The sequence below is a fragment of the Diadema antillarum genome, unplaced genomic scaffold (assembly GCF_040938485.1).
Source record: "Diadema antillarum isolate AM-2024a unplaced genomic scaffold, OU_Dant_1.0 seq00000898_RagTag, whole genome shotgun sequence".
NCBI classification, from domain to species: Eukaryota; Metazoa; Echinodermata; class Echinoidea; order Diadematoida; family Diadematidae; genus Diadema; species Diadema antillarum.
The window spans coordinates 503,101-527,251 of record NW_027271759.1 but is presented as its reverse complement, the minus strand read 5'-3'; the positions used below and the strand labels follow the sequence as shown (position 1 = coordinate 527,251).

Below are 24,151 nucleotides of genomic sequence, written 5' to 3'. Positions count from 1 at the left end.
AATATAATATAGGAAGCGCACGCGGTGGTCTCAATGCGGCAAAATTTTGGGATTACGCCCTCTGTCGGCTCTTCCCCTGTAGATGTGAGTTGATGAAATTGATTACTTTCGGGAAAATACGTATTGGTAGGCGCACCTGTCATCTGAAAGATTAATTTGCACAGCTTTCTTGTGTTTAATTATTAATTTTCCTTCAATTCAGTAGGAAGATTAATTCATCTTTATCTAATATTTTGTTTTTAAGAATTGCGCATGATTAGGTGCTATACATAGATGTACTCATTTGTTAATGCTGCAAATTATCACTATCATATTCGCCATGCATTTAGTTATCAATCTATTTCGTTCAGTTCAACATCCAATTATATATATATATATATAATGTACCATTGATAGATAATACTTAGATACAGGCAATCACTTCTAATCATGTTGCCTACAGCACATGAAAGCAAAAGGCTACTCCCCCACCCCCAACACTTTTTAAATACAGCTTCCACAATCCTTGTTCCAGGGCTACGATTGAGTGGCAGTATATCGCACGAGACAACTAGCATATCATCATCACGATCCTCCTTAGGCCTACATACTTGTCACCGAGAAACTTTCTTTTCAACATGCAGGAGAAAGGAAAGTCTCCCTTTGTTTGCGATGCTAACAGTTCACCTAAATCCCCCACTAGCTACCCGCGGGGCTCGATTTAAGACCGTTGTACGTTGAAAGCAAATACATGTACCAGTAGGTTTTAAGAAAAATCTCACCACGTCCATCCTTTTCAGATGGGAAGAAAAGAGAAACCGGTTTTATTTGGACTACTTTGAGTGAGGGGGAAGGGGGATAGGCAAATTTACTTTGTAGATTTCCGCTTTGATTGTTTCTTTGTGTGGAAAACGTCACACGCATTTTTCTCCAAGCAACTAGGAAAGGTCTGAATATATTGTGTTACCGTTACCAAGAAGGGCAGATGGGGAATTTGCAGCTCCTCATAAAGCTCAAGGCATAATTATTAACTCGAGATAGGTATGTAATAATTGATGTCATCCTTCCTTTTTGGGTCAGTTTTTGACAACCTTCATATCTGCTGACAAGATCTTATTTCGATGTCACTCTATGAGGATGTATAGCATCGTTTGGTCTTGGATGCACTACAAGGAAATAATCACACCTAGACTCCAGTAACTGATCAAGAGCCGTTTGAAAGGTAGGTCACCAAAAATGTGTATGTTTGTGTGTGTGCATGCAATCCGTTGAATTCATACTATCAGACTATTGAGAGCCCTTCATTCACCTCTTATTGGTCTTTGGTTCTTTGATTTTGGTGCGGTTTGAGATTTATATTGTCTTGTTTTTCTAAAAGTGCAACAACGAATGAAATACAAAGCAGCCAGAGAATCAAACCATAAGAGAATAGCCATTTTCGTATTGATATTGCATGTAATATTTTTTATGATTATGTAACATAAAGTAAAGTTCCACACTGGAAATTGATCACGTGTCAGTACACTGTGAGGGGAGAAATGACGACATTGCCCATGCGAGGCAGTAAATGGCCAAATTGAAAAAGACGATTTCAGTCAAACAGAATTATTCAAAACAATCGAACCCTTTGCTATGCTTCTGAAACGGGCAACAATCGGCTGAGCATTGTTCAGATTCACTTTTTAATGGAAATCTAATTGATATTACGTGATTTACCGTATAGATAATACAATAGCAAGCGTTAGCGAAAACTGGGCGGCTGATATACTGCCTGTAACCATGGACTTGGTTTCGGTTAGGAATATTGGAATATGCCATCTGTAAATTGCAATTTATGAGAAGGAACGGAGTAGTAATTCTGCTACTGTTGATGTATTCAAAATGTTACCCACTAATAGATATACATAATATGCTCAGAACACACAAAATATTTGTACTTTCATGATTTGAATTTATCTTACTTGATTTTAGGCTGCATCTGTGACTTTGAATTCATCAGTGTAGTAGAATACAGCTCACACGATTTCGTTGATTTTCTTTAATATCTTACATTTCACCTTCTTTCGCATGCTTCCTTTTCTCTTTTCCTATTTTTGTCTTCTCTTCCTCGGTATTTATATCACTTATTTCACTACTTTGTCTTCATCGTGTACGCGCAGTATTCGTCCACAAATCCGCCTGATTATAGAGAAATGTCTTAAGTTCTCTTCTGTCTGATATTCACCGATTGTAGCTGAGGTAGGGGTCTCATCCGCATTAGGCTGAGCCGATCCCAACACAACAGCCTTTCCATTTCTTGAGAGTCTCGAAAGTCCATAAGCTTTGTACGGGGCGTGTAGCATGCGAAACCTTAAAATATCGTAGCATTATACAGCTATATATACTGTTATATATCGGATCAGACGATACTGGAGCTGACTATTGGGTCTGGTATGAAAGAAGAAGAAGAGGAAGAGAAGATGAATACAATGAGTGTTTCTGCAATAGTTATTGTGTATATATTATACATATATATATACATATACACACATGTACATGTAAATATATATATATATATATATATATATATGTGTGTGTGTGTGTGTGTGTGTGTGTGTGAGTGTGTGTGTGTGTGTATGTAGTTTTGTTATGCTCTCTGTTTCACCTGTTTCTTTTAATTATTTTCGTATACTATCTCCCCTCTCCACTAATATGCAAATTCCATGCCTGTCCAATAACTATCGGTTTACAAACTTATTTATTGAACTGCACCTTTAACAAATGCCGATCCTCAACACCAGAAAGCTTTTCGGGTACTATGCAACGTGGCAGAAAACAATTTATGCACGCTGCTTCCAAAGCAACGAAATTTATTTATTGGGAGCAGCGAATTATTTAATTAACGAGGTGTTCGGGGAAAACTTGTCAATCTGAATAAGGCGATTAGTCCTCACCGTATTTTACACCTGCTTCATTTAAAATAACTTCTTAATGTATACTTGGAATATAATTTTGTCCTTGTGCCTAACATTGCATCTCAATTGTCTCTTTTCATTTCCATCTCTGAGCTAAATGCAAATTAAATGTCATGTTTAATTAAGCGCTTTATAAAGAATGTTATCATTTATTATTTATTATTACCAGAAGGGGATGTGTAAATTCTATGAAGACTTTTTGATGTAGCGTTTTCCCCTTGTTTGTCGAGTCACTTGCTTAACATCAACAACTAACAACAAAAATAAAATGCACAGAATTCACCCATGATATGGTCTACCTTGCTATATCTTTTACATTTCCATGATGCCAAATTGTCAATCTCTACTGTCAACCTCCTAATGTTGATTTCTTCATTTGGTATAATGTTTTTCATATTTTCATCACAATGAATACCTCAAAATGTAACTGACTATAGAACATGTGACCGGTAGACAGTACAAACAAAAATCGAATTAAAAAAAAATACAGTAACAACAGTGAATATTATTCGAGGTCTCTTCCCCTCTTATAGTATAATAAGTTGATGTCACAACCTTTCTGGTTTTCTTTAATCAAGAATTTATTCAAATTCAGCGCAATGTGAAAGGAACATAAAACATACAACAACAAGATCCACTGTTTCATGCAAAAGGAATGACAGGTCAAAATACGTATATGAGTTACAAAGTAACTGTTGAAAGTTACATTACTACAACACAAAATACGCATATCATAAAAATATAACTGCATTACAATGACAACATATATATTCCTTGCCCGCAGTATCACAGTAACAATTCTCGATATGGATTAAACAAATGCAATACACACACATATACCATCATCTCAATCAATTAATGTAGTTCTTGCGCTATTTGTTGACTTTCTTTATTTAACGATGAGAAAAGCAAACAACCTATATTTTCCTGGAAAATCCATGTCATAGAGCTCAACCTGCTAGAAGTGTTGGTATTGCACCATACACTCCCAAAGAGGTGACCTTCAGTATACAAATGATGCACAGGACTGAGTGGATCAGTGAGAATTGGAACTGTTTAAACCCACGAGTGCAGCGAGTGGGTTTTAGACTGTTCCAAAATTAAACGAGAGCATCCAATTCTCACCGATCCACAATATAGGTCTGTGCATCATTTGTGTTATAAAATGGGCCCGTAAATTCATGAAATACAACCATTTTCCCCATCATGCGTCCGGTTCACCTACAACACTATACAAGACTTGAGCCATGCGTTCGGATTTTACCGGACGCATGGCTCAGTGTGGATCAGTAAAAATCAATGCATGACAATTGACCAATCAGATTGCAGAGATTCTAAAGCCCATTTTATAATGCAAATTTCTTGAGGGTTTTAAACAGATAAGTGTTTATTGTCGCTTCAAAGGGCAATTCAAATGAGAGGCATGTCGCTACGATGGAATCGTGTTCAAAGAAAGGAGACTCTTCCATATTACCTTGAAAGAAGGTACTCAGGGAAATTCCATCTTGGAATTTGATTTGAAAGAAAATAGAAGAATCACAGAGGTAAATCACTGAAAACTTTATTGGGAAAATCGGACTGAAAAAAAAGTTATAAATTGTAAAAATTTTAGATTATAAAACACTTGACTACTCTCTCTAATCTAGTTGTTTACAAACCTTCCCCGATTTCAGTATCCTTTCGAGAAAAACTCCTCAGACCTGTTCTTGACATAAAATTGTTATCAGAGTAACATGTTCTTGCTTGTCCTTTGCGGATATTAAACAATGTTTGAGAAAAGATACCATGGTATTTGGGAAATTTGACAAAGTTGTAAAATTCATTGTAAAAAAAATGAAGAAGTAATCAAAACATAGATTACAAACAGCTGCCAATTTGTCTTGTTATACTCTCTAAACTTTTACAGCATCATTTTTATGCCTCCAATTCATTTCTGAAATTTTTACTAATCAATTCCTCTGCTTTTATTTTGTTTTCATAGCAAAGCGACATACAAGATGAAATTTGCCTTCAAACAATCAGAGACAATGAAAGGAGCAGTCAAGAACATTTTTCAATTCTTCAGAAACGCAAACATTGAGGATGACTGAAAGGTGAGACTTACGGTTGTGACAGCAAATGTTGTATTCTGACGAGGTTTGGTGTTATTATTTGAAGCATACTGAGTCAGAATATTTGAAGGATAACGAAATGATTAACTAAAAGATTTAGGGAGAGAAAACTACAACTTCTGGGAGGAACAAATGACTTACTAGTATGCATCTTACGACCTTAAATGGTTAAAACTTCAATCCAAAATATCCATACTTTTATCTGTAGAACTGTCATACTTTCATGTTATTATCCTATACAGGTCAGCCTTGCTGTGAGGGGACTAAAAGGTGATACTGGTTCCACATAGATTTGTGTCAAGTGTGCCGCCGGCAACGAAAATGGACTATGGAATGAATCTCCTGTGAATACCGCTATCATTTTATTGTAATCGATGCAGTCAAGGCGACAAGATTTTTCCAATTTTGAATTTCTTTAGAAGACGTCTAACGAAAAACTAAGGACACCATGATGAGACATTCGGCTGCACCCGCTGAAACTGGTGTTTTTGTGCACGAGCCCGAAACCGACGATGATTTACAGTCGATACCCGTTATGCGCCGACATCGTCCAGTGACAGCCCTTGTTCGACGACGCTCGTCCAAGCTTGCCCAACTCGTCCAGTCGGTGGTTGACAACGGAGGCATCCAGAGAGATGATGATGAACCGGCCGTCGAACCAAAATTGGCAAAGAGGTCTGCCTCTGCACCCCATCGCATGTCGATCACCTCATTCTACGCAGACGACAGTGAGTTTCCCGCCCATCGCGAGCCGGAGAAAATAGACGATCCTTTGTCTGTTCTCAGAGCTAGAAGAAATTCGACACAAGAGATCATAAGCCAGACATACAAACGGAGAACCTCCATGCTCCGTCCCCCACCGAAACCTCCAAGAACAAGCGCAAGACCGAAGACTGCTTTTACAAAGAACACGTTGCCAGGGAGACAAACTCGCATGTCCGCCAAAAATCAGCGCAATGAGACGTGCGCCGACGAAGAAGAAAATGAATCCGACTCAGAATCCGACGCGGACTCAGACTCGTCTCTCTCTACTCTTGAATCGTTGGTGGAACTGAAGAAGAGAGTGGACGAAATTGTGGGGACGCGGCCGGTGCACGCCAGCCGAGCAGTTCGACGGGGGTCGGCCACCAACATTCCCCGCGTCGGCATGGTGAAGAAGGAGAGATCTGAGATGGTGCCAGAATCCGTGATCCGGCGCCGACCAGCCATGATTTCCATCGAGAGAAGAAGCAAATCGATGTCAAACGTACTCAGGACTAGGGAACGAGTCACAGTTGACGTAAACGGAAGTCCTCAGGGAAGCTTAAGGGGGAGATCGGCCAGCGTCGCCGAAAATTCGCCATTGCTGCCACCGCGTGGTCGAAGAATGCGCATAACGCGTCCGTCGACCTCTGCAAAGCGCTCTCAGCAATTGAAGAGGACAGACGCGAACAGCTCGCCTGGAGTTCAGATGTTTGAGAGCAGACGAGTAAGCATCTCAGGTGCCTTCTCCGAATCGAACGGCGACGTCTCTTACAAAACGAGGAAAAATATGCGCAGGGGTTCTCTCTTCGCCGCCGATACGAGATCGCCGTCTAGACTCGGCGAGGGGGAGGACGATATTCGGCGTGATTCTCTCATACCACCGGAGGACCTACTATCGGGAATACGAGGGTCGTTCGAGGACATTCGACGAGGATCGGCGACCAGCGCGAGTCGTAGACGAACGCCCATTCCCGGCGACATGGAGCTTTCTGTGCCGGATCGAATATCTGTGGTACGTACTGCTGCAAATACTAGAAATCAGATTTTTTTTCCCCATGAGATATCTGTTTTGATAACAGTGGGTCATATACACGCACTCACACATTCGCACACACACACACACGCACACACACGCACACGCACACACACACACACACACACACATCTTATATCCTTAAGTACCGCATACAAATGCAATATTGCAGCTGTCTAGCCAAGTGAAAGTAAATTTCCCTGGTACAAAGTGTGATAGATCTTCACACGGAAATTGATAACGTTGATTACTATAGTATTAGTAAGTACTGGGGAATCGAAGTGCCTATGATCTCATTTGCCTTCCTTATTGCCGGTAAATGCATCCTATATAATGGATGGAAATCTTTTTCTGTGCTTAAGTGGTTATTAAAAAATGACATGGTAACGAATGAGGAAAGTGATAAATGTTCCAAGGTCATTTTACTTTCATTCAATTTAATGAAAATATTGTTATAATGTTTTCTTCGCAAAATACGTTCAGTTTTCAATTATGTCGAAGGATGATTGAGCTAATTCTATTGTTTTGTAGTTTTTAATGCTGTCATCGTTATCAATGATCGTATTATGATTATTATTATGTTATCATTATAACCATTATCACTAGCATCCTCTTTGCGCATGTGTATTGTCAATATTAGCTTTATTTTCATTGCAGAAATTAGCACGTGAACGATTCCGACGAATAGCAAGGCTCGTTCTAAATTGTGTGAAGATCTGTAGGAGAAGCTATCTAAAGTGAGTAAATTCCAAAAATATAAGTTTGTAATGTAAGTGAAATAATTTTAAGCTTTGACAAGAACGAACCATATTTAATCGTGATTTATTGTTCACTCATATGCATTTTAAATGATAAATCACGATGACTTTTATTTGCATCCTTTTCCACTAATCGACATCTTTGGTGTTAAGTTAGGTTTATAACTTTCTGATTTGTGAAGGCGACTCAAATTTAATGTTTTTTTTTTTTTTGGTATGGCGATATTCTGTATCATTTTGACGTAGTGTAAAATTGTAAATGAAATTTCATCAATTGAACGATTTATTCACAAGCTCAGCTTATATAGGTGTGAAACTTAATTTTCACATTTTCGTACCCATACTTCTGTCTAGCACTGTCAAAATAACAGCAGGAAACTAATCATTTGATGAAAGTAAATCATACATTCCCTTGTACAAACAAATCCTCAGTATATTGAGTACATTTACATTCTCAGTTGTTGTTTTTTTGGCATAGCATGAAAGAAATTCTAAAATGACGAAACGTCGTATAAAGTCGTATAGTAAACAAAAAACAAAACAGACAAACCAAAACAGTACAAAACAACACCAACAGAATATGAAAATAAAAGGAATGGTACGGGGATGGGTTAATATTCGTAAATATCCAAACATTCATTGTCAACTAAATGAGTATAATAGTGACACTTGCTATGGTTTATAATTCAAATAAATCGCCAGCTCCTTCCCCCCTCTTTCTCCTTTGCTCTTTTTTTAAACCTATTCACCGATTTCCGGGTCACAAATTACATCACATGCACTCCTCTTCCTCCAGTATTGAGGAGGAAAAGTCAGAGTATATGTCTTTCATCCAAGTGGGAACACGAGCAGACGACAACGGGGACAGACTCTTCTTCGATCCGGATTACTTCAAGGCGGACAAATCGGTAAGAATTTGGCACTGATGCCCATGAATAGTTTGGGTTCATCTTTACGGGGATCCCCCTCCCCCCCCCCCCCCCCAAAAAAAAAAAACCCAACAACAACAACAATCTGATGAATTAGAATAAACAAGTAAACAAGTAAATAAAAATTATGTTTGCTGCTTAACAAGATGTTTATTTTCACGCGCAGCCCATGGCAGGTTGCGGCATTATACAACAAACCTACAGCTAATCATCTTTTACTGTCAATGTATAACTGTTGGAGCATACGTATTTCGAAAGCTAGAACAGAAGTTTCTACTTGCAAGATTATTCAGAGTAGCACCGATTAGTGTGTGTGTGTGTATGTGTGTGTGTGTGTGTGTGTGTGTGTGTGTGTGTGTAATTGCGAGAGCGAGTGTTACCTTAATTTAGATTTTAATTTTCTTCATCATCAAGACATGCTAAATACAGCATAGAATCAGACATCTCTGTATCATCATACGGTAAACCTGTAAAAACATTTTTCGTTCGGGCGACTTGCAGGCTCTTTCGCATCTACTCCGAATTGCAGTTAATGCATGGCATTGATCGTTTTCTGTCTACTGAATATCTAACAAAAAACATTAAACTTCCCATTCTTTCTTCCGCAGCAACGACTGTCGGAGGATACCAAACGCATTCTCACAGAACATCCGCACAAACGGACGGACAAGGAATTAAAATACGTAAGTCATTTCCACACTGTCAAGTCACCAAACAAAAAGCATAAGAAAAACAGTGTTCCAACATTCAAGCATGGAGCTTCAAGAGTAGCTTCATGATTCAAACTTTTAGCTTCACAGACCGTCCACATGGAGTGCACGCATACAAATCGTGCATCTCGTTACTTTATAGATGATATGAAACTCTCTCAAGGGTTAAAATCGGTTTCACTGTCACTGTAGGCAACCTCCGTCACAAAACATGACAATACCTTTGTATTTTCAGAATTGAGAACAGCACGCTGCATTTTCGTTTGCAGACGACTCCCTCTAGTTTGGGCAAGATGAAGTAAATGCCTTACTCTCACGGTTCGTATAACTTAATTACCAATCTTAGGTTCAAAATTATAGAAACGAAAGTAAAGTCATGCTTAGACAGTCATAGTGGAGACACAAACCCTTTAATCTATTTAATTAAAAGAATGTATAAACTTTGCTTTACTCGAAACATTACTTGATATGTTCTTCTCTCCTCAGGTTCAAATCGCGCTGAGAAACATCAAAGCTTTTGCCGAATATCCGATTCGAATGCAGGGAAGACTGTGTAAAGTAGGATGGCTGGAAACGTAAGTGGATATCACGGAACTCAAGTGACCCCACCCCAATTACGTCTCATGGCCTACGGATAGAGAAATGTTCTACAATATTTATTACCTAGCAAGAACAATCAACAAATTGGTCACCCTTTAATGTAACCAACGATGTACAGTGTAATTAGATTTGTAGCCAACAATGTAACCTACTTTTCATGATTATGTTTCCACTTTTTACCTATTAAAAAGTTTGTTTGTTTGTTTGTTTGTTTGGTTTTTTCGTAGTTTCACATTTTAATTATGTCTGAATGGAGATGTAATGATGAATGATGATACAGTATAAGTTATACAACATGTATAATGGATAAATGTACTATCTTCATATCATTTGTGTGTATGTGCATGTCTGGATGTGCTTTCTCTGTGCGTGTGTTAAGTATTAATTAATGATAAACAATGTTTATTGAACTTTCTCTTCTATAGGTATGGACCTAGTCGAGCGATTCTACGACAGGGTCATCCACCACACGCCTTCTATTTCATTCTCTCAGGAACACGTGAGTGATATGCCATTTACATTGTTATGTATAACAATAAATTATTACATGAATATATAATTTATGAAGAGATAATATAGTGTGTGTGTGGGTGTGTGTGTGTGAACTCTTTCTTGTGTTAGTTGTAATGATGATGGTGACAATAATTCTGATTATATTAGTGTTTGGTGTCTTTGGAAAGTCTTTAGATCTTCGACAATATCTTAGATTGATTCTATGTACCATTGAAAATGAAGACGAGAGAGAGAGAGAGAGAGAGAGGGAGAGAGAGGACATTATTCGAATTCTGTACGATGTATAATTGTTTTATATACATCATCTTCAATGGGAGTGCCATGTAACTAAAAGCGCTTTTACAACTTATTTCAATCCAAGCTGCGATACATATTTTTTTTCAAAAATCAAAAATTTACAGAATTACTCACATGATAATGTTATCTGACATATAATGTGGTTTTATCTTTCTTTGTTTCAGTTGTTGTGACAATCTTCACCACCAATGGGCCTAAAGGAAAACCTTGCACACAAACTGTGGCATTCCTCAGGAGGGGCCAGAGTTTTGGGGTAAGAATTCTCTAACGTAGTACGTATATAAAGTGATAAAGATGGTTGCTATCCCATCTTCTTCTCCATATTCGCATTTCCTTCCTTTTGATACGTTCCTTTACTTTCAGTTCAACACATTCTAGAACATGGACACTCCTTGCTTTCATTTCGAGCCGTGATGGGTTAACGAGTCCTTGCTTTGGCATTAAACAGTATTACTCTTTGCGTTTGAAGTATTGAAGCTCAACCCTACATTGTCATGTCATGAAATTGAAATCATTGATTCTCTGCACAGTATCACAATGCCGATATTGTCAAACTTTACCGTATATAGTTTTACTTTTATCTTGTTGCATTAAGGAACTTGCTATTTTGAACGAGACTGTTCGCGCATCAACGGTCATCACTAAATCCAGATGTGAACTCCTTGTCATCTCAGTACAGGTAATGTTCCGTCGTTTTTATCATTCTTTATCCACACAGCAGAATTTATTGCAGCATGGATATGATATGAACAGAGAGATGAAAATGAACATTATATTTGTAGGACTCGCTGGACACACACACACACACACACACACATAGATATGTACCGAAAAGCAGATTACGCAGCCACAAAGATCAGGTTCATATAAAAAGTCGAATCTTTCTTAACTGACTCTTGGAGTGATATACGTCTTTTCTTCTTCTCACCATGGAATTACACAAAGCGATTAAGCGACATCTGTTCATCATCATACCCTTAGGTAGATATTGATGAATCTGGCAAGACATCATCGTATATGTGATCTTTGTAATCTCTCGACGCCACGCTTCGCCAATAGGTCAAGCTGATCTTGATACAGACTTACAGATTTAAAATCTTTTCCCATTTGTGACATTCAAATTGAAAATTCCCCAGGATTTCCAAGACATTTTCATGGTGTCTGGAGGGATAAAGAGCGTGAACGACCCAGATCAGAGTGCCTTCCTCACCTCACTTCGGTTCCTCACACTTTGGCCCATTCACATCTTGCCTCAACGACCGAAGGACTGCCTCTTTCACTTCTTTGCGTAAGTTCGTGAGCAATTCCTCTCGTGTTAACACCTCCACTAAAAGGCAGTGCAAATATATCAGGATTGAGAACTACTGCTCCAAATTATCAGTGAAATATCACGCAGCGTAGCTGCCGGCGATAGTAACCGGGGTATATCAGTAATAATGGATCAGATCCGATCTGCCGATTATTGTTATTGATCTTCATACCAGTGAGACTTTCATTTCGTACCGGATGATGTCGGAAAATATCCGACCCTACGCGTTGACTGATTTATGAATTTCAGTAAAATAAGATGATTAAGAATGATGAATTTACAAACCTTTGTTGGGAGTACGTAGGACAATGAGTTGGCTTCCTCACACAGTATGACGACAATATACTTGTGGGCGCGTTTCAGAGTGTAACCGTTAGAGCTGCACATTAATGGATCAATCGATTTCCTGAAAGTAAAGTGCCGAGTGCTATATTGGTGGGGCCAAAGTGAAACCTGTCTTTTAGAATGCAATCAATTTTCTCATCTGTAATTGGGCCTTCACCCGAATCCAAGAACATGCCATAGATTTTTCTTCTTCTCGACTCCTCGAAGCATAATTATGGTAGGCCTATACTTTCGATTTATCTCACCGTCATGCTTCCGGGTTTCTCCTTGTAGAACCGGGGATGTCCTCGTTCAAGACAGTAACCACTCCGACTGGATCTACATCGTCAAATCGGTAAACTTTGCCAGTAATTACAATATATCAGTAACCTTTTATAACGATGTTGGGGTGTGCAGATTTCCGGGTTAAAGTGGTTGTGAGGAGCTACATACATTGGATCCCGCACACAAACACAGTTCTATCTTCTGTGTCACGTGCGTCAGAAATTTCTTCTGAGACTCGTGGTGCTTGATTGTGTGTGTGTGTGTGCGCGCGCGCGTGTGTGTTTATCGACTCTCTCCAATAGAATCAGAGAAAACAAAATGTCTGAAAAGTATATCTTGAATTCGCTCCTTATACGACTCCGTATTGTAATTGATGTTTCACAGTCATATGGAATGTTTCACAGTTACAAATCAAATAACCCCCCCCAAAAAAAAAAACAACAAAACAACAACAACAACAACAACAAACAACACAGCTATATCAACTTTACAAAACTGGTCAATGAGTGCAAATCGCAAAATATGAAAAAAAAATCTTCCTTAACATTTGTTTGAATATAAACATTGGTTATCATTTTCTATTTATTTCGTTCAAAGGAAATTTATTTTCTGCACGGCGGAAAATCAATCAGACAGAATTTAAACACGATATTTCTGAAATATCGTTACTTCTATCATTCATAATTGGTATAATATTCTTATTCATTATTCATTTCACTTGCAATATATTCACAGTGATAGCCGTCATCTCACCACATATAAAACTGTGATATGACTCACAAGTGAATGTGTTACCGTATTAAAGGTTTATCATCTAGCAGATTGTGAATAAGTATATAACTTATCATCGATGATACATTTAACTCTGAACCTTCAACATTATGATAATTTGTCTGTAATAAAGGGAAGCTGTTCGGTCATCAAGAAGTTGAAGTCTGTCTCGGAGAACGTCGACTCTGCGTACATGAGGAAAAACGTGTCAATGGCTTGGGAGAAGGGCACAATGTTAGGTAAAACATCTTTGCTTTTTTAACATCATAACTGTGAAATCGGAGAATGGCTCTGCATACAAGCAATTAAACATTGATATAACAATAGGATAACGATCATCTTTTTCTTTCAACATGTTCAGGGGGAAATGTTTCTTTCTCCCAAAATTGAGCTGAAAGGGTAAAAGGAAGAAAGAGTTGGGGAGGGGGATAATTGCTCAAGAGTTTTCAGCAGTTTATCTGATGAATATGGCATGGCAATAAGGAGATATAGTGCAGTATATATATATATATATATATATATATATATATATATATAATTATATATATATATGTGTGTATATATATATAGGCCTACAGTAAAATTGTTCTCATTCCGATTTGATGATACAATGTAGTTGTGAAGGAGTGAAAGAAGTCTCTAAGATTGCCACCAAACACAAAAATCTCTCGATTTCATGGTTATCAGTAACGATTAATGCTCTCTTTACTTTGGAAAAAAAATAAACAATATGACGCCTAAAACTAATCCCGAGTATACTCGGGCAGGTGTCTATGGGAAAATATGTATTTTAGCAAAATCAGCTCGTCCTCAACGGGTTAAACTATGCAGTGGCAAATGATTGTTGCAGACTTCTGTTTTTGGGCATCGAAGGGACGACAATGAAATCCAGAGGAAGGTTTATAAAGTACATAACAAGTCCAACCAGGATTGACATGCACTCTTCCATTATTCTGACTCAAATTTTAAAATATCTTTTCATCGCGTATATGCCACTAAAATATGCTTTATGCCCTCCTGCAGGAGAAAAGAAGGTGATTATAATTATGTTTGTAGTATTTGTATCAATTCCTGTTCACCTTTCAAAAGCCTAATACTTAAAGATTACCATCTTTAAACATCGCTCTAACAGGTGCACGCCTCGGGATCACGGGGACCGATGCTCCGAAGTCGCCGGCAAGAAAGAAGTCTAGAGGCTCAAGACGAAAATCCACGCCAGGTTCGTCAGCTGGAAAATCACATGACGATACCAGTAACACGAGCTCTCGGGGCGCCGATTCCTCAGCCATAGATTTCTCACTACAGGGCCATGGAAGCGAGACTAGCTCTGTACTGGCGGCAGTCACTCGGAAGGTATGACATCCTATAAACACCTTTCACAACTAGATACGCGCATGGCGTGCGCATGGCATGAAAGTTGCATTTATCATCCTATGGGGGTGTTGCAAGAAACTTGCAATTAATTGCATCTTGCAATTAATTACAAGCTCCCTTCTTGCAACTGTAACTTGCGATTGATTGCAAGTTGCAATAGATCTATCTATTGCAAAGTTGCAATAGACATTTGCGATTAATTGCAACTCTACTTTCTTGCAACACCCCCTATGATATGATTTTCTCTTACTTGCTCAAATCAGCAGATGGGAGGGTATGATCGCTATGCAGCGAGGCAAAACATTTTCATTGTAGATTGATGTAATGAATAATGTGGTGAAGGATCCAACATTTCAATTAAATCATACGCAATTTATTGCTGACGTTATATGTTCTTAGAATTAATGTTTCGGTTTCAAAACGACCGCAGCACGCATGCAAATTTCATTTTATGGGAATACTGTACCATTTTATTGACTATGTCTAAAGAGGACAGTAATTATTTGTAAGGCTGACAAAATGTGTTATTTCTGTCATTCTGATTCATATATGATCTGAAAGGGAGACGGTGTCTACTTGAAGACAGGCTCTCAAGGATCCTCTGACGGACGCAATGATAGTGACAATGAAGGTAACATTTAAACACTATAAATATATACAATACCATTAAGAGATATACGTCTCGGTAAACTATTGCGAACCTATATTAAGTATGGCATCTAGAGACACGGCAGGCTCTATACGGATGTAACTTCAACATACCCAAGAAACTCCTCACTCCTTGCATGCTCTGAAATCCGCTGATATCCATTAAGAAACAGTACCTGGAATCAATTTTGAAAAATGACAAAATAAAATGAGAATCCAGGAAAAGATAAGTCAAACAGAATTTTTAGAGGGCGTAATGCTTCAATTAGCGAACGTCATTGCACGACCGACACTTGGGAGTAGTGGTTAAGTGCACTGCGCAGATATCTAACTTTTTAATTTCATCCCATGCATATCTATCCAAGCATTCTCAGCAATCGCAAAATTTCATACATTCAACACGGTCAAACTTATCTAATTAAAAGAATTTGATATTCAATACACTCTATACTGTAGTAAAAAAAATGTATACAATCATGATTATTTACCCAACACAAACAGTCGTGTCAACTACAACAACACTGCAAAGACTGAAACTTCATTTAGTGCATTTTTGCAAGAATGAATCATCATCGGTTCCCTTTTTCCCATCTTCTTCCTTGAAAAGCAGGTGATGAGAATGAGGAATTAGACGAAAATACTGGTCTTCCCAAAAACTTCGTGGATCAGCGCCGGACGTTCCATACTGACCTCGATGCTGCCAAGGCCACGGGGGTAAAGTTCATGCAAACGGCTAACATATTGTTTTAATGATTATATCATAATCGTGTATAATCTTGTGATATACATTTTCAATTTATTTATAAGTATTTCCAAACATGTTTGAAATAAAAAGTGCATTTTGTAGGCCTATAAAGCTATCTTAAAAGACGGTGTATTTTATTTTGGCGTAATTCTAACTATTTATACATTGCTTACAACCGGTTATACCGGGAAATAGAATAGGACAGGACAGGAGGGTATACGCAATCTACTTGCACTTCACATTTCGGAATTGGATATAATTAATTGGTGAATTGTTTTCATTTTCATTTATCATCTATCGATGTAAATTTCTTTGCGCTCATCTCTCAATGTACAGCCTCGTGAGTTGACGGAAGCAGACAAGCACCCAATGTTCGTCACCATCCAACTCCTGCTCAAAGGAGGGGTCTTTGTAAGTTTCGTGCAATTTAGGAGAATCTGAGCCTTATTCTAAAGCGGAGACACCGTTATCTAAACTTTTGAATTGACATCAAAAATATCATTATCATAAATATCAATGCGCTGGTGGACATCTTACTATGATTAACGAAAGACATTGCAGGAAAACATGCACGTTATGCTTGGTCTAAGCATTGCTAGGGGAAGGTGCATTTTAATGTTCTTTGCTACTCGTATGAGTACTTCAGCAATGATTGATAGATAATGTCACTGGCAGAATCTTGGTTTGGAAGGCTTTTTAGTGGGCTTTTCCAATAATCCGACGAAAAATAGTAGGAATACTATAGAATATCATGACACATATTTATATAATCGATAATTCTTTTGGCCAAAAGTGATGATCAGGGTACTATGAATCAATACAGGCCAACGTGCATTTACACTGCTTAAGTAAGTTTAGAGCATCTCCCTATTACCACACAGTAAGACCCTGCGATCTGTCCTACAGGGTATTTATTCAATTCTTCATGTTTGAGAGATTCATTTTAATGACTTTGTACAGGGTGTAAACAACATCGTATTTCCGGACCAGCCAAGCCTGAGCCTGGTCAGCAACGGTGCCGAGTGCATCATGATCAAGAAACAGTTCTACCTCGAACACGCCACCGAAGACACGCTGAGTTTACTCCGCAAAAATGTGAGTGAATTGCCACAGTGCCAACAGCTTTTTAGAACATTGGGAATATCCGAAACACATACGTAGCTGTCAACAAATTTCTTCAACGAAAAATCTAAATGATTTCGTAATTATGCATAACTCCACTGTTCAAGAAATTTTGCCGAAGAGCAGACCATTGATACTACATTCATTCAAATCGATACAAATAACCACCTCAAGATAATCTGATGGTATCAATTCAAGTATCAAAATAATAGGATGTGATTTTTTTTTTCCTGTTACGAGGGAAGATCCATTTCTTCTATTACGAGGTAGGGAAGATCCATTAAGAGTTTTCTTCGGGACAGATGGGAACATGCGAGGTGATAACATCATCAACCATCCTGTCTTGATAAGACATGCGATACTTTAAATCTCAATTTATCCTTTTCCATATCAATATAATGTTCACTGTTCTGTTCATTTGACTTCATTTCTTTCTTTTTTCTTTTTCAATTTCAGCAATAGATTAGAATTTCTTTTCAAAGATTTGACTGATTCCAGACTTGCAGTAGCCAATGAAATACGATCGACACAGAAACTGTTCACGATGTGGGGCCAGTCGTCAGGTGGCACCTGCTAGATATTCAGACTACAGGACTGGGGTGTACCCACGTATCTACTCTTATTTTTTCCAAATAGTCACTTTAATCCGCTACCTCCTAGATTTGAATTTTGATAAATCTCCAAAGAAGGCACAATGATCCAAACCAAATCCTAAAGGTGATGGTTTGATTTCCTGAGTTTTATGTGACAGGATGGATTTTATCTGGGACACAACCGTATCGAGATTTTGATTTTTTTCCCTCAAATGCAGGAGTTCCCATATCCTACGGAGGAACAGCTCCAGGAAAAGCTTCAGAAGCACATGAACTGGAACGCCTACAAAGATCACACAGTGAAGTCTGTGGTGTTTGAGTCGCGGGCACACAGGACACAGCAGCTCCGCGTTGTTCACCGATAACAACATTTTATGAGCAGATAACGACTCTGATCTTTCAGTAGTTTATATTTTCATTATATCATAAGATGATTTCTTTTTTTCAATTTTGTTACCATGTTTTTTTTAACCCCATTCCCACCGGGGGGGGGGGGGGCATTTTGCCCCCCCCCCCCTCACGTTTCGCGTGATTATTCCGCAAGGCGTGATGCTCTCGCCGCGACATTTTATGACTTCTTTCTTTCAAGCATCGCGCAGCTTTTGAGACAAAATTTGTCGCTCCCGGGCATACCGTTTTGAATCCACGCCCCTTTGAAAAAAATTCGTCGACCCAAAAATTGCTCAAAAACATGATTTTGTGTACAAATCCAATATAAATTGTGTTTTTGCAATTAATTCATATAAAAATAAATATTTTCACTTTCAATGGCTGATGATTTATTTTAGCCTGATTATGCTTTAAAAAGTTTCTGCGACAAATTTTGACGAAAAAAACAAAAACAAAGAGTAAAAAACAAAGAAATACATAAGAAATTCAATAAACAATAAAATACATAAGAAATAATTATGAAGCCGAATTTTTGCTTCAATATTAATGTTGAGGATATTGAAAAGAATATGTTCACCAAAAATTAGAAGTCTTGGAGCTTTATTTTTTTATTTATAGGCAAAAAAATATTTTTGCATAAATTAGCATAAATTAATACAAAATACATAAATTAAAATTTGAAAAATCTAACTATACAGTCTTGTAGATTACATTGGTCTCTACCTTAGTGCAAATTTTTGCGAGGATCGCGCGATCCACGACCGTGATCTGAAGTGGGGGGGGGGGGGGAAGCCCCCCCCCCCCCCCCCCCCCCCCCGTGGTTTCAATCAAGTCCCTCAAAAAACCCGGTGGGATTAGGGTTAAAAGCACAGGAGTGCATGCTATCCCTGGAACGTGTGTTGGAAGAGCTGACAACAGCTAGCATCCACATGTGACCAAGAGAACACGAAGCTCGATGAGCTCAGTGCACTGTATTTTAGACCTTTGATACAGCAAAAAGCTATGATTATACCGAGGCGCGACTGACTGCGTCTAATTTCAGTCTATCTTGGTCGAGCGAGATGTACAATCCTTTGGTACAGAACCTTAATATTTCGATCACTTGTTTCAAGCGTGATCTTTTAATACTGCCTTTTATACCGCGATACAACATCTTGTGACTGCAACAAGGTTCTGCGAGTCAGTTTTCACACTGGATTTGTGTGCCATCCAACGACCTTGCAACAAGCCACGATATGGAGCAGACAGTTCGTGGACTACCATTTGTACATGGGATCCTCGACAATTTCTGTTGTATTATGTTTTCGATTACATGCCTATTTCACCTCAGGAAGTACTCTTTTTTTTTTCATGACAAAGGCCCGTAATAAAACAATGACTGATGTTAAAAGAGAGTATTGTTATTTCCTTTATTTTCTTATGTCCCTAGTTTGTCGTTAGAGGGAGCAGGTGCACGTATGTTTGAGTACACGACGCTTTCATAAACTTCTTTGTATGTGTTTTGTCTGGGATGGAGGCTCTTTAGAGGTCATGGTTAGATGAAATCAAGTCAGAATTAGTATGAAAATTTACGGTTTCTCTTCTGCACATTTCCTTTGAGAGGAGAGAAAGAGAAAAAATAAAATAAAATAAACAAAATAAGTGCTTATTTACATCGATGTAGGGCAATTTGTCAACAGTTGAAATGAAAACACCTCGACGGAAGAATTTCATGAATTTGAAAAAAAAAAATAAATAGTATTCCGTCACGCTGAAAGCGAGTGGGCATTCCACTGGGCTGGAGACTACTTGGCGACCTGGTGGCGACTCTAGTCCCCCTGGTCGCCGAAACGTATGTCTCCGCGGCGTCTCCTGAACGCCTCCGTGAATGTAGCCGAGTCTTCGGGGAGTCACCAGAGAATCGAACATGTTCGATTTTTTCGGAGACTCTTTCCAGGCATAAGCAGGTCTCCGCGACGTCTCCGCGACGTCTCCGCGAGGTCTCCTTGTAGTCGCGGCCAAATCGCAGAAAACCAATTTTATTCACGATCTCTCCGAGGCGCCTCTGCGACTTTGAGGTGACCCATATAGGCGACCCATCACAGACGTCCCAGAGATGTCGCGGCGACGTCTTCGCGTCTTCCGGCCGAATGATGATTACCATCTTATTTGGAGACATCTCTGAAGGAGTCACCTTCTTGGTGAGAGGACAAACCATTTTTGGTCTTTCGAGTCACACGAGTCACGACTAAGTTTCCTCACGTGAGATACACCCAAGGGTCTCGTGTCAAGAAGAATGCCAGATTCGAGGGGGAGATGAGACACGGGGATAAATCGGCATCACTCTGTCAACGACTGTAGTATGCTTTAACAAAGAGCACGGTGTAAAACCAAACTACAGGAAATTGAATTGCGGCGAGCGTGACTTGGATAGATTACTCTAAAGAAGAGTCAGCTTACAAATAATTATACACACACACACACACCCATATACTCACACAGACACAAATTACTATACATAATATGCGTGTTTATATCATAATACATCTATTATCATAACGTCATCAGCTTTGCCTCTTAAAAGTCCCATACAAACTGACCGAAGAAATTCCTTCAACTTTCGTTAATTTTGACTTATACAACAGAATTAACAAATGTTTTCACCCAACTCAGGTAGGATTTTTCTTCGATTTCTCCAATTTTTCGACTTGTGTGAGGTTGACTGTATATATATATATATATATATACATGACTATGGGGGAGGGGTGAAATTCATGCTACAAGTTAATTCAGATTTATATTTTTCACCGTAGTTTGCAGATACTAAGTATATGCAATAATGGCTCTCGTAGTTATTAGTGTCGGCATTGTAGAAGACATCCCAATCTAAGTTTGGTTCAAATGGCTGAAAGGTTTAGTCGCAGGTTTGAAGACATTGTGGTACATTATTTTGACTGAATTCCATAGCCTGCTTTTTGCATCATGACCTCTAACCTGCGATCCACTCCGTCCAGCAGAATAATTAAGTCAAACATAGAGAAACAATGATTTTCGTAAAAATACATTGTGCTAATTACTGTAACAAGATATTATTCTTTATAAAAATAATTTATATGGGGCAAATGGGGAGAAAGCAAATGGAAAAATAAACAAGGTAATCTCAGAAAAGTGTTTAAATAGTTTATGAGCAATTTATTCCCCCCCCCATAAAAAAAGGGCATAAAATCACACATCTTTCATCTATTCAAAACATACTTTTTTTTTCCATGAGAATGGTTTTCTGGTAGTTTTAAAGAATTCACATCACAGAAAAGAAACTACTACAAGGTATACAACGCAAACACTGCTGCCTTCAGCGAAGTAGTTTGTTGGCATAGTACGCGATAATCTTTTAATGTTCAAAGATAGAACTGTATGGTACAGACAGAAATGTGTACAACAGTGCTTACACTAGTAATGGAATCATTTTGATATTCAAGTGCCTTTAATCTTGGGAGAAATACATTCAGTTTGTCAAATGACAAGACTTTTTTATTATTAGAGCCTTCAGAAAAAAAATAGTCTTCAAAAAGTTGCACATTATGACAATTTTTGTGTCTGTATAGATGTTACTCTGACACACATAAACTAGAAACCATCAAGGTCTCATAAAGGCAAAAAATCACAATGTACAGCCAATATACATATTACATCATGACAGCAAATAAGATAATACTATTACAGCATTACTTTCAGCGACGGAGTTCCGCAAGCGCAAACAGAATTCAACTTTTGAAGTTGTGAACTATTACAGTGTCCCGCTTAAAGCAGCAATACAGCATTGTTTACATTTTCAAAGCCTTTTTCCACTTTCTTTTTTGTAAACTACACATGGGAGGGACAACAATCACTTATAAGGAAATATGAACCCATTTATCATGTTTTTTATACATCTATAATGGTCAACATCACTTAGCCACAATCTTGAGTAGACGTGCATATAATCATGAAAAATCTACAAAGTTTCACCAGAAACAAAAGTGTGCCATCATTTTGAACTCATGTATATTAGTAGGTACCCCTTCTGCAGGCCACTGGTTGTGGTAAAATCAACTTGTACACCTATTTCCATCCGTGACCACTGAAATTTGTAGTTCTTGTCATTTCAAGCCTAATCATCTTTGGGTATTTGTGAAGATGATTGTGATACAGACAAGCAAACATACAATAAACAAACACACTTTTGTCGCTGTTTAGAACCAAACGCATTATTCCTCCCTTGTAAGCATTGGTGGAGTTGCACACCTGGTATTTGTGATATCCATGTCAACTATGACTGTGATTACGATGTGGATGTAAACTCTGAATGTTAGTTAAAAATAAAATAACAAAAATGCAGGAAGTATAAAATGTTGACAGTGAAAAATTAGTTATAAATTATTACTGTTCCTACACAAAGTAGCTGTCAACAAATCATATTCCTGTCATCTTATACAAACAATATATTATATTGAATATCTGATGCTTATATAAGCATCAAAAATTCAGTGAACATGGTTGAATGATATGAACATAATTTCTCACGCTTTGTTCAGGGCCAGCCACCTTCTTCATAGACTGTGCTTGTGTAAGTTATTTCGATGCAGATTTGTGATTACACAGAGAAACATAAAAAAAAAAATACCATGCTTCCACTTTCTATGACAAATGTAATATCCCGTCTGCAGAAGGTTTTTGATGTGCCAGTATATTCAAAAACAAAATTAAAGAAATATAATCCTTTGGCCCTTACCGTAGATCATAGATATCTAGATGTCCGCTAAATTGTTTGGTAGTCAACATCATTCTCAATGCATAACTAATACTGTACGTGTATGTCTCCATTATTACATAAAGCATCAACTAATTAAAATGGGGCAACAATGATAGCAAAATTTCTTATCCAAAGAAGAGAAGATGTATTATATATCAACGCTAAAATTTGGTGAGTGGTACAAAATGATGAATACCGATGTAGATAGAACAGCAAAGAGATAACTGAAAATAGCTACTGATAATGTAGGCATAAGGATTCAATACCCAAACATACACATTGATACAGCAAAGCTCACAAATCATACATTGAGACTATTAAATACTTAAAGTGAAACAGGCGATTATAATGGCGGGGGAAGGGAGTATCAACATCAGCATCTATAAGTTGAACACTATAGTCAATCCACATTGAAGGGTTTATGCATATATCATCACAATATTATACAAATAAATTTATAAAACGCATATCTCTGAGCTGCCGTTAGTACGCGGTCAATGGTAAAAACTAATGACCGCTGGACATGTTAAGCAAAATAAAAAACTGGTCATGTGATATCTCTCAGCCAATCATTTGATTAGGATTCATATCACCATATACACAGCAGCTAACCCTTTCACGACCATCAATTTAGAATACTATGGACATCTAGGGCCTACTGATGTATAGTCACTGGCGGTAAAAAGGAATTTTATGTTGAGAATTTAGATATCTCTTCACATTGCATTCTTACCATGTTCAAGTGAATAGCATGACAATATACAGACCCTTATATGACAAAGTGATACTCATATGTTTTTTTTTTTGTTTTTTTTTTTTGTAGAGAGAGTACTGTTTTAAGAGTGTCTTTCAGATTTCATAGGCTTACTACCTAAGAAGAAATTTATGCAAAGCGATTTAATTTCAGGTCATGAAATGAAATACAACATGTTTTCTTTGGGGTTTAACTTCTTTGCTTTAGATCTTTATAGCTGAATACGAGAACATCTGAAAAATGAAGAAAAAGACATGAAGAAAGCCAGTTAGAAGACCATTACCGTGACAAATGTTTTGAATTGTCCTATTTATGGGCAGATCAATTATCAAAATAATTACAAAAATGTTGTACTAGGACAGAACTACTTAATGAAAACTAAAGTGTAACTCATACAGAGCTTGTATTCGTCAGTGATGTCATCAATAAATAGATGC

General features: G+C 37.9%; 1 protein-coding gene across 1 annotated transcript; it reads left to right on the top strand.

Moving 5' to 3' along the window:
- Window positions 1-5,492: 5,492 nt before the first annotated feature.
- LOC139741039 (uncharacterized) lies at window positions 5,493-18,164 on the top strand. The gene is made up of 17 exons (XM_071651628.1): window positions 5,493-6,800; window positions 7,479-7,558; window positions 8,376-8,487; window positions 9,117-9,191; window positions 9,705-9,793; window positions 10,244-10,317; window positions 10,793-10,881; window positions 11,224-11,307; window positions 11,765-11,916; window positions 12,556-12,616; window positions 13,451-13,556; window positions 14,450-14,670; window positions 15,253-15,322; window positions 15,947-16,053; window positions 16,421-16,495; window positions 17,045-17,179; window positions 18,018-18,164. The coding sequence occupies exons 1-17, from the start codon at window positions 5,493-5,495 to the stop codon at window positions 18,162-18,164; spliced, it is 2,985 nt and encodes a 994-aa protein (XP_071507729.1).
- The last annotated feature ends 5,987 nt before the right edge of the window (window positions 18,165-24,151 follow it).